This window comes from Delphinapterus leucas, chromosome 6, assembly GCF_059928025.1.
Source record: "Delphinapterus leucas isolate spDelLeu-1000000601 "Yukka" chromosome 6, BTC_Dleu_Yukka2, whole genome shotgun sequence".
NCBI classification, from domain to species: Eukaryota; Metazoa; Chordata; class Mammalia; order Artiodactyla; family Monodontidae; genus Delphinapterus; species Delphinapterus leucas.
Genome location: NC_143134.1, coordinates 76,132,005 through 76,143,948, shown reverse-complemented (window position 1 = coordinate 76,143,948; position 11,944 = coordinate 76,132,005). Strand labels below are relative to the sequence as shown.

General features: G+C 35.3%; 1 protein-coding gene across 7 annotated transcripts in view; it reads right to left on the bottom strand.

Annotated features, from left to right (window-relative positions):
* Positions 1–216: 216 nt before the first annotated feature.
* SMC5 (structural maintenance of chromosomes 5) overlaps positions 217–11,944 on the bottom strand; it is a 102,455-nt gene continuing 90,727 nt past the window's right edge. For 6 of the 7 annotated variants that reach the window (XM_089913289.1, XM_022573531.3, XM_089913290.1 and 3 more), the window contains 8 exons: positions 9,843–9,968; positions 7,328–7,372; positions 6,788–6,883; positions 6,211–6,315; positions 5,877–5,996; positions 4,021–4,200; positions 3,846–3,941; positions 217–2,690 (listed from right to left, as the gene is read on the bottom strand). In XM_089913289.1, the coding sequence (XP_089769415.1) occupies positions 2,547–2,690; positions 3,846–3,941; positions 4,021–4,200; positions 5,877–5,996; positions 6,211–6,315; positions 6,788–6,883; positions 7,328–7,372; positions 9,843–9,968 (912 nt within the window). In that variant the 3' untranslated portion in view covers positions 217–2,546. The remainder of the gene's footprint in view (positions 2,691–3,845; positions 3,942–4,020; positions 4,201–5,876; positions 5,997–6,210; positions 6,316–6,787; positions 6,884–7,327; positions 7,373–9,842; positions 9,969–11,944) is intronic. The other variant, XM_022573532.3, reaches the window with a different exon arrangement.

The window sequence follows — 11,944 nt, the reverse complement described above, 5'->3', positions numbered from 1 at the left end:
ACCTTTTTTTCTTTTATTTCTTGACTCATTTAGACTAATTTCCTTGCAGGCAGACAAGGGACTACATTTTCTATCCTTTTGAACATGGACAGCCAAACACTTCTGTAAATGGTAGGCATTCAATAAACTTTTCAGCAAATCTGAAAACCAAAATGACTCTTACGAAGGTTCAAAGTATATGAAAACAGTTCTCATTTAAAATGACATACACCAAAGGAATATGAAAATATGCATTTATTAGCAACAAAGTAGCATTTCCCAGAGAGTTTTTTTCCAATTACACACACACACACACACACACACAATAGCAGGACAAAATTACACTTTTTTTTTTCACTGCACTGCACAGCTTGCAGGATCTTACTTCCCCGACCAGGGATTGAACCCGGGCCCTCGTCAGTGAAAGCGTGGAGTCCTAATCACTGGACCACCAGGGAATTCCCTCAAATTATATTTTTTTACACACTAAAGATTCAAACTCCAAAGAAAATAAGCACATGTCCACAAGACAATTAGAAAGCAGCAAGAAATCTTTCCTTTTACTTAATGCTAAAAACCTTTTAATTTCTCTCCTTACACAAATCAATGAAGATTTTGTCATTAAAAATACTTGCTTGTCACCTTAGGGTTTTAAATATTTTATTCATCAAATCAGACTGTTACTTGAAGTTTTTACAATTTGTATGTAATTAAAATCAACTTTTACAGAAAATATGTGAAGCTTCAAGTGGCTGAGACTAATGCGCTAGACTTACTATTCTTCACAGGTCAACATTCAATGTAAAAACCAAATATTTGTCCACTAGAAAGAAAGAAATGCTTATAAACAAGGTATGGAATAATTATTGGCATATGTAAACTGAAAGGTAGTTTGACCATTTTATTTTCAAACACACCTAATCTTCAAACTTCTTTTTCACACTGATAATCATTTTGCAGAAATAAGATGACTGACACTAACTCAGACAATAAACAAACTACACCAAGCACATATTAGTAAAGATACTTTGGTGGAAAACGAAGTATTAAACAACAAAAACATTTGGTAACAACATCCATTTACTAATATGTTACCAAGGTTTTCAAGGTTTACATGAGTTGTTTGCACTAGTAAAAATGTTATTTTAAAATATTTTCATAGTATATGCATTAGACTTAGTTTAAGAGGGGAAGGCTCTTTTAAAAATTTTATGAAGAAAAAAATAGCTTTTTAAAGAGAAAATGTCCAAGTAAGAGGTTTATTTTTTGACCTAACAAGAATAATTTCAGTGGCTATTTAAGAACATACAAAACCCAAATTCACTGCAATTCTTCAACTTAGTCAAGCTGCCAAGTCAAAAAAATAATTCTGTTATTACCGGCACAGATCCAGTCCATTGTTCAAAGATATGTCCTTGATCTAGTCCGTTATTTTACAATATTTAAAAGAATAGAATTTGTTTTGGCACTGTTAATTAATATAACGCAGAGATAAATAAATGATTTTCTCATCTAATTCTTTCACGTTGAAAGGAAACTAGATTTTCTAAGATAATGGGGTAGGATCAACACTGTAAGTTTTAGGACCTATATAAGCTTAGATTCTAAAAACATTATGGTTTTAAACAAATCAATACTTTTCCTCACTCTTTACATAACACTGAGAAATTTCAAATATAAACTGTAGAAACCAGTATATGAAATCTTAAGAAAAATCTTACTAAAAATAATTAAGAAAATGCTTTAGAAATTTAAGATGTAAAATACAATTGACTTTAAATTAAAAAAAGGAAAAAACCACCAAACCCAAAAAACCTCACCCACATTTTACAGGGTTATTCTTTAAAAACCCTTGGCACTTGATTTTATTCTCTGTCAATCTTTTGGTTGCATTTTTTGCATCATCTAGTGGCCACCTTGTGGCATTTCAAAGAAGTCCTGCTACCATTTTTGAACCCCAATACTTTTCCCTTCTTTGAGATACCAATATAATTATAGTATCAAGTTTCATACAACTTTTTTTAAAGGCTCATAAAATTCCATTTCCTAGTGGAGATAAGGTATCTTTTTAATAGGAAGAAATGAATAGATTTGCCATAAATTATTACTATACATTAGACTAGACATTTCCATATCAAATTTTAAAAATTAAATATAACACTGGGAGAAACTGTGGCTTAAGCTGTAGAGTCATCTTTAGACTCTAAAAGTAGTTAAAACTACTTTGCAAGTAAAGCTCAGGGTTACCATGTCAACTAAACTTCTTGTAATTGATAAGCCCTTCCACTGTACCTTTGATTTGAGTAGCAAATACTTTTAAAAATGGGGACCCAATGACTTATGGTCAGAGTGCTAAGGACTCAAGAAGACTTAATTTTTACTACCAGATGATGTTCCACAAAAAGAAGTTATTATGGTCTCTTTTCATCGACCCATTTGTATCTAATAGTGGGTTTCCAAAAATAACTGATCTTTTAGTCTTAATGAATCTCCTAACTTTTATTCAGTTGAGCCACACTTATATACAGGATTTAACAGAAAAGTCCCAAAGTTCTTGCCCTTTACTTTTATTGAGAAGGCTGAGTGAATGTAATACGGCGCCGCCTCCTTTGGAAAGCCTTTAAATTCCATCTGTTTGGTTCTAGCATATGAGGACCATTGTAGACAAATAACACCGTCATCTTTTCATTATAAGGAAGATTTTGCAGGAGCTGTAAGTGTTAAAACAAACTGTCATATAATGCTTTCCGTTAAGAAGCACAACTTTCCAACCTTACATGTGTATAGTCAAATATATTATTTTATTTGTAATATGAATGAAACTCTTAAGTTCTCAATTCAATATACACCCTGCCCGACTGTGATCCTCATTTGAATTAGCACATCTGAAGCGCGGCCTAAGGAATCATCAACATGCCTTGGGAGCCCTCTATATTCATAGGCCAAATGGGATCATACAACTTCTTAGGTTGACCCTGGAAAAGTGTGTCCTCCAGAATTTTCCTAGGATACTTTCACTCTTTTATCCACAAAACACTTCTCAAGCAACTTCTATGGTGAGGCACTGTGATAGATTGGTAGCCTGAAAAGTGTATAACAGGGAGGTTTGGTTTATAGGCCAACGTGTTTGGTAAACAATAGGGAATTAACAGATCTAGCTACTCCACAGGGTATCTGCTGGAAAAAGAAGACAGATTATACTGTTCAATAAAAAATTGAATTTAAGATAGGATTTCCAATGAAATTTTTCATTGAATACTTTAGTTAAAAAAATCTGATTACATTAATAACTACATCTTTGATTACTGTACATCAGTTTTATAGCTGACCCACAAAAGAAAATTTCCCATTGTAATGGTCCTAGCTTACGGAAAATTCTCTGTGAAGATAATTCTTTTTTTTTCTCCAAAGCTAATATATGAACAGAAGATCATGGGGCACTTAGGACTGCCTCTAGGCCAAGTCAGTGGCAGTGGTGAATTAAAAAAGGGCAGAGCACAGCACCAAAACAGACCTTTCTGGAGAAATGAGAAGGACCAGCGTTCTAGGGTTTATATTCTCCTGTCATTTTTTAGTGCTAAAAGAGGAACTTCTTTAGAGGAAGAATAAGTGCCAAAAGCATGGAGGAAATCTCAGTTCTAGAACATAATACTATGCCTCCTATGTTTCTTCCTCTGATAACAAGGTTTCTGATTAAGTATGTCACTGGAACTTCTCCCCTTTAATAATATAAGTATTACTATATCCTTTTAGTTCTATTTTGGGAGTGTTCCTGCTCATATTTACATACTGGGCCAAAATCTGCTACATGTTTTAGCCACGAGGGACTTCTGAGTATGAGTATTTTTAGGTTACTTATTACCTACCTTTGGTGTAATAAAGAAATACTGAGATGTGTTTTCTTTACAAGCAGTATTTACAACCATTTCAAACACTCTCCGTTCATTGATTGGGTCCATTCCCTAAACAATGACAATAATAATGATTAGATTTAAATCTATTACAAGATACAGTGAAACCCAATAAAAGAATAAGCTATACCTGATTGATTTCATCAACTACTCTGAATGGACATCTATTAAGCTCCTGAAGTGCCATCAAGTATAACATGGTAGAAACGCTTCTTTCACCTCCACTTTGATGATGAGGAGTTAATTCATGTAGTTGAGTGCTACTGCGAAATTTGACTCTAATTCGAATTCCATATTTATCATAGTCTTCCTATAAAACATTTAAAAAGTTGATGAAAGGTGAGAGTTTGGTAATTCCATACAATTTTTTGAAAATAGACTGAATCAATCAATTATAAGAGTAAAGAACTTAAAACCTCATGATATTAGTTTTATCTAAATAGATCCTTGGAGACCTCTAGAGCTTGCAGAGAGTAAGTGGTTCTAATATTTTACTGTTTCAGTTTATTTATAAAATACGGTTTTAAACCATTCTGCTTTATAGAATTGTTCTGAGGATTAAAAAAGATAAACCTAGAAGTGCTTGGCACAGTGTCTGGTACAGAGAAAGTATATTATAAATTATATGTTATAACACACCCCTTCCTTCTAACAAGCCCACACTATGTAGATGACAATTCTCATGGCAGGTCTAATATCTTACTAAAACTTAAAGTGAAATGATGTTTGCTATCCTTATGTCTCACACTAAGCAGATAAAGGAGTCATGGGGCAAAGTTCCTAAGGGGAAATAAAGGTGCTACCTTGCTTTATAAGGGAAAAATTTCAACATTTACAAAATTAGAGCCCTAAAATAAGCTTAATGTATTTACCATCAACTAGTCTCAACTATGATCAATACATGACCAATCTTGTTTCATCTATAACTCCACCCACTCCTCTTTCCCAATTATTTTGAAGCACATCCCAGTTCATCTCTTTACACATTTCTTTTTTAATATGTATATTTTTTTGATGTGGACCATTTTTGAAGTCTTTATTGAGTTTGTTACAATATTGCTTCTATTCTATGTTTTGGCTTTTTGGCTGAGAGGCATGTGGGATCTTAGCTCCCCGACCCAGGGACTGAACCCACACCCCCTATACTGTAAGGCAAAGTCTTAACCACTGGACCACCAGGGAAGTCCCTCATTACACATTTCTTTTTTTTTCAAATTAATTAATTAATTTATGGCTGTGTTGGGCCTTCGTCTCTGTGCGAGGGCCTTCTCTAGTTGTGGCAAGCTGGGGCCACTCTTCATCACGGTGCACGGGCCTCTCACTATCGCGACCTCTCTTGTTGCGGTGCACAGGCTCCAAACGCGCAGGCTCAGCAGTTGTGGAACACAGGCTCAGCCGCTCTGCGGCATGTGGGATCCTCCCAGACCAGGGCTCGAACCCTTGTCCCCTGCATCGGCAGGCAGACCCTCAACCACAGCGCCACCAGGGAAGCCCCTACACATTTCTTAATGGAAATCTTATTTTACCCACAACTGCAATGCATGAACGTAGCTCAAGAAATTAGTACCAAATTTCTAAATATTTTTATTCTTGTGAACTCAAATTTTTGATCAAAAGGAAACCACTGATACTATACTATGCTTCAGTTATGTTTCCCAATTTGTTTATGACTCTTCATAAACTTGAGTAGTAGATTCAAAAAGCAATGCATTTGCTTACCACACCTGAATAACCATTACTTAGACTGGATATGAAAAGACTTTGTAAGGTATTAGTCACTAATCTCCAATGTCACCAAAAAAAAAAAAAAAAAAAAAAAAGGGTGAGCCTGATGGAATCCCATATATGGCCTTTTCCTTCCTTAGGACAATTTTTTTGTAAGCAAAATTTTCACAGATGTAACTTTAGAGTAAATAAACAATTTACATGTACTTTTAGCATATAATTAAAATTACTTGCCAGGAAACATTTCAAATGCAATTTTACCTCATTTTCTGTATGGAGATCAATTTCACCAGCACACTGCATGGAACTAAAAAAATTGCTAAATTTTTCATTAATTTTTTCTACCAGCTCTTTTAAAGGATTCAGCCACCTTTCTTTTACCTGCAAGTAAAGGCAATATAAAAACACAATTTAAAAAGTGTCCTTGCATTGATACAAAACTTGATATAAAACAAATTTAATATCAATATCAATCTGGTCATGAGAAGATACGCTTCTAAGAAAAAATGCAATGTATCATTTCATTTTGCATTATCCTACATTCCCATATGATTAATGGTAAGCACAGAGAAAAAGAAAACGGTTGAATAATTACCTGTGAAATGTTTTCCCTATATTTATCCAGTTCAACATTCTTTATCTTTAGTTCCTCAGTTAATTGCTCTATTTCTTCTTCTCTTTTTGTGTACTCCTCAACAACCTGGCAGAAAAAAAATCTTTAAGATTAATCTACCAAAGGATAAAATTACAGAAAATTTTGCATCAATTAAGACATTAACTAAAAATGCCACTTTTGTTGCATTGTTTGTATGCATTTAATTTATGTTCTTGTAACATACTGAAAATGCCATTTTTTATCCTTGAAAAAACAGACATTGCAGTATTTCAGGTTAGCCCAAGTATTCTTTTTATAAAGAAAAGGCACAGAACACTGTGTTCCTTAGGAAGAATCTATTTAAAATTCTAATAGATTCAGAATCTGGCATTTAAAAGCACATTGTTCCTGCTGTCTAGCTTATTATTACCAAGAGCTCCAGTACAGAGTGGGAGGCAAGTACTGGAGGGAAGTGTGTGTGTGTGTGTGTGTGCGCGCGCGCGCGCGCGCGCATGCGGTTTGGGGGAGGGTGTGGTGATGCTGGTGGCTGCAGTGGGCATTAGGGAAAGAGGCATACTGTAGGATTCAGTCCTGTGAAGCAAGAAGCTCTTGATCTTTCTTCAGTTAATAAAGCATCAATTTCATCCAAGGTGTTTGGAAGATCTTGGAAAGCCTAAAGAAGAAAAAAATTGTCCATTATTATAGATAGTACAGTGAAAATAGTTCAAATAGTTAAAAGAAAAATATTCTGCTGAGTTAGTAAGTATCTACTATGTGTTGAACCAGCATGCTAGCACACAATAAGGAATCAAAGGAATTATAAACACGGCTTTTTGCTTTCAAAAAGCTTATACTTAAAGAAAACAAAATGTATATACTTAATAACACAGGCTAACACCTTAAGGCAATGTATTGATGCTGAGTATTAAAATAAGCAGTACATATCATACAGGTTATGGAATTCAGAGAAAGGAAGTATCAGTTCATGCTACAGGAGCTACAAGAGAGTAAGAGAATTCAGGCCCAGATTCCATCTCTGAGCCTTAAAGCAAATGGCTAGGGAAAAGTAAGGCAGAGGGGAGACAGGAGCTTGGAAAAAAGAATGAGCACTGCATACCATGGGGGGTGAGGAGTTGTGTCCATTTGGAATGGTGGGTACTTGCTGAATTGGTAGAATGGGTCCAGAATATGTGGGGCATTGAAAGAGAGCAAGAAGTTAGAACTTTATACTGTACTTGTGAAGAACTACAAAAGCATCCTAAGAATCCAATTACTTTGACAGTAGAATTTCACCACAGTACTATCTTCTGAGACCATGCCACAGAGACAAATTAGAGGAGATACTTTATTGTGGGGCGAGGCAAAGCAGTACATTGCTTTTTCACCACAACCTGCGAAAGTTTATGTGCTACAATGTACAAAATGAATACTGAAACCTTGAAAAAGATCCTAACACACTGCAGTAATCTAATATCTTAACCTTTTTTTCCCTAACCTTTTGGAAAGCAGTTCAACTTCTACAGGCCTTCAGATATTTGTTAAGTATATTTTTCTGAATCTGACCTGTCCATTGAGATTTGAACTCATGTGCCAAACACTTGGTATCTTCATTTGACTCTTTAATAGACAAATTTAAGATGGTAAAACACAAATCTTCAACTTCCTCACCTTCCCCACCAATTTGAGCAAACTGATTTGTCCTTCAATCTTTTCCATCTCAGTAAATGAACAAATTTAGGGGTTCTCTCTCTTACCCTTCAACTCAAATCCATTACCAAGTCCTGCTGGTTCTGTCATTAAAAGATACCTCAAGTCTGTAAACTGCTCTGTGTCTAATGCTTCCACCCTAATCCATGCCACAAAAATCTCTTGGCTGGTCCAAAGCAATAATCTTCTAAATGGTCTTTGTGCTTCCATTCTGGTATCCCTACTTTATTTTCCATACAGCAGTTGGAGTGCTCTTTTACAAACTGAAGTTGTCCTACCTCTATAACTCTTCTATTTAAAATTCTCCAGTGGGTTCCATCTCAAAATAGAGCCCAAGTTCCTTCTATGGTGTATAAGGCCCTACAGGATCTGGCTTCTGCCCCCCTTTCTGCTTGGATTATAAATTGTAGCCCCACTGAGATTCTTTCTATGCTGAAACAGGCCAAGTATACTTCTGCCTCAGGAGCTTTGTATGAGCTATTTCCTCTGCCTGGAATGCTTTTCCCTCAAACCTTCACTTGACTGATTTCTTCTCGTCATTCAAGACTCATCTAAAATAGTATCTTCTCAAAGGAGCCTTCCCTGACACTCTAGCCCCTTACCTTGTTTTATTCTTCTTCTTAGTACCTCTTGCTATCCCCGACATAATCTGTTTGCTTTTTGATTTGTCTTCCCCACCCTCCAGACTAGAATATAAATTTCAAGAGAGAAGAAAGTATGTGTGTTTTGTTCAGTGCATGTGATATATAGAAGGTAATCAATACATTTTTAATGAACACATGAACTATGCTCTAATCTTGTTTCTTTCAAAAACAGTACCATGTATCAAGGACAGAATCATGCTACTTTCTGAAAGAAAAAGTTAGTACAGATATTGTACTAATATTTACTTATTTTATAAACACAATGTATTCTGGAGAAGGTTTATTTTTAGAAACAATAGCCCCTCAATTTTCTTACAAATATCTACTAAATTCCTATTATGTATCCAAACAGATCCATTCTCCCTAGTTTCTGGGTCTGACAGCATAAAGCACAGTCTTTGAGGATATGAAAATTATAATCCAAATAAGTTTTATTTCCAGTTCTATTTATATCTTTAGCAGACATTTCATTATCTACTGAAATAGATAACATTTGAAATTTAAAAAGCCACACAAATACCAGATACTTAAAATTTTATTTCTAATTTTACTTTGACATTATTCTGAGAGAGTAAGTATGTAGGCAAGGTATTATTCCTACCTGTCAGATAAAGCTTTGGGTCACAGGGCTACCTAATTAATGGTGGAACTTGGAAGAAAGGGCAGCATCTTCTCATTTTACTAACTGAATGATATGTCAGAATATAAAATACACATAATGTAAAGAAAGAAAGGCTCTTTTTTTCCTTTCCTTAGCAACAGATGTCAGCCATAAAGATTCAGCTCCCACTCAACTGTAAATAAACACCCTAATTTCCATGAAAACATTTTCATTTTGCCTTCGTTTGTCTAAATATCACCTCTCTTTACTGTTCCTTATATATCAATTACTGGTACTATGTTTCCATGAAAAGCTATAACCCGTCTCCTGACCCTACCTATTAAAAGGGTGCTTGGGGAAAAAGCTTTTTACTGGAAGAATGAATGTTATGGCATTAATAATTTTGCAAAATAATACCCATGTTTTAACAACTTTAGTATGAAGCACTAAGACTGACTGGTGTCCAAGTCTGAGTATAGTGAAGAAAATTCGTTGAGCAAAATTACTTTACATACATACTCAGTTTAAAAATGGTGGCGGGGGGGTGGGGGGGAACTCATATTTTATTTTATGGCACATTGTGTTTTTCATGGCCCAGTACAATGCCTAACACACTTTAAGCTTACAAATAGCTGTCTTAAATATGTTAGCTTGTAGCGTTATATACTTTTTATACTTACTGTCTGATATTCTTGAGGAATGGTCTGCTCTGCACCCAGGTTACATACTTGCCTGGCTCTCTTCATAAGTTCCCTGCATTTCTGCAATAATCTCTGTCTACTTTCATCCAACTCGATGAAATGTTGCTAATACAAGAAAAAGAAATATTTTGAAAATTTGTGTGTTACTGTTAAGTCAGAGGGCTATTTTATTAAACCACCACATTATATCAAATATATTATTGAATTTTGATTGTGATAAGCAACATTATATCAAATATATTATTGAATTTTGATTGTGATAAGCAAATCATCCGAAAACATATCTCAAACCATGACTGATTTTATTGTAAAGGTTAAATTTGAACTTAAACTTCACAATATATCGGGACATTAATAATATGGCATTTCTTGAATCTGTAAGAGCTCTGAACTTTAAATTTAACTGCCTTTTTCTGAAAGTTTAATTTAGCTATGTATAATTATACTCTAATAAAATTTGATATATACAGTATGTAGGCTTCATATCCAAATACTCAGCATTCAAATGTAAGCAGAACCTTTAAAGGCTTTTATTTAAAACATTAAATTTAAAACATTTAAAACATTTAAATAATGTTTGATAGTTTTCCAAGCACCTTTCAGGTAGCTATCATTTATTCATGGACCCATTCGTTCCTTCACCAAATAATTACTGAGAACCTATCAAATGTCAGTATTTTATTATGCACTGAGCATATAGAAAGGTGAATAAGAAGGAAGATACACAAAGTCATTAATTACCATACAAGAAACAGCTACTATTTACTGAAAGCTTATGTGCTAGGTGCTTCACAGCACTGTATAGTATTATTATCCCCATTTTGCACATTAAAAAAGAAAGAGGAATTACACAAAAGAGTATGTGTGTGGTGCGGGCAAGGGATGGAGGAAGGTCAGAGTGGCCACAGAAGCTATGACAAGTGAATGATCTTAAAGGACAAATAAGAAATTACTAAGAGGGAGCAGCAGAAGGTATTCCCAGGATAGGTGATTTAAAACGTACAGGCCATGGAAGCCTCCAGGGCCTGCTTATTTAGGGAACAAGAAATTCAACGTGGCTGGAGAAGAGGTAAGCATGTAAAAGATGAGAGTGGCAAGGTGGGCAACAGCCAGGTGGCAAAAGTTTCCTGTGTAACAAGAAGGGCATTGTGGAGGACATGGAAGCAACCTCAAGAAGGGCATTGTGGAGGACATGGAAGCAACCTAAGTGTTCATTGTCGGATGAATGGATAAAGATGTGGCACATGTATACAATGGAATATTACTCAGCCATAAAAAGAAACGAAACTGAGTTATTTGTAGTGAGGTGGATGGACCTAGAGTCTGTCATACAGAGTGAAGTAATAAGTCAGAAAGAGAAAAACAAATACCGTATGCTAACACATATATATAGAATCTAAAAAAAAAAAAAATGGTCATGAAGAACCTAGGGGCAGGACAGGAATAAAGACACAGATGTAGAGAATGGACTTGAGGACACAGGGAGGGGGAAGGGTAAGCTGGGACGACGTCTGAGAGTGGCATGGACATATATACACTACCAAATGTAAAATAGATAGCTAGTGGGAAGCAGCCGCATAGCACAGGGAGATCAGCTCGGTGCTTTGTGCCCACCTAGAAGGGTGGGATAGGGAGGGTGGGAGGGAGGGAGACGCAAGAGGGAAGAGATATGGGGATATATGTATATGTATAGCTGATTCACTTTGTTATACAGCAGAAACTAACACACCATTGTAAAGCAATTATACTCCAATGACGATGTTAAAAAAAAAAAAAGAGAAACAAAGGGCATCATGGGATGCCTTCTGTGTGCCAACCATGGTTATCACCCCCATCCTATACAGTAATTAATATAATCCTCATTACCATCTTAAAGAAATGTATTATCTCCTTTTTTATATGTGGTTCGGAGATAATTAAGTTGGAAATAGCAAATGATTAGGTTCCTGAAAAAGAAAACAGGTCTTAGCTTGCTCTTTCCATCAAACTTTGGTCTGCACAAAAAGTACCAGAGCAGGGGTGAGATAGAGGGAAGATTTGTTAAACAGTATTGATGTCCCAGCCACAAGCCAGATCTAACA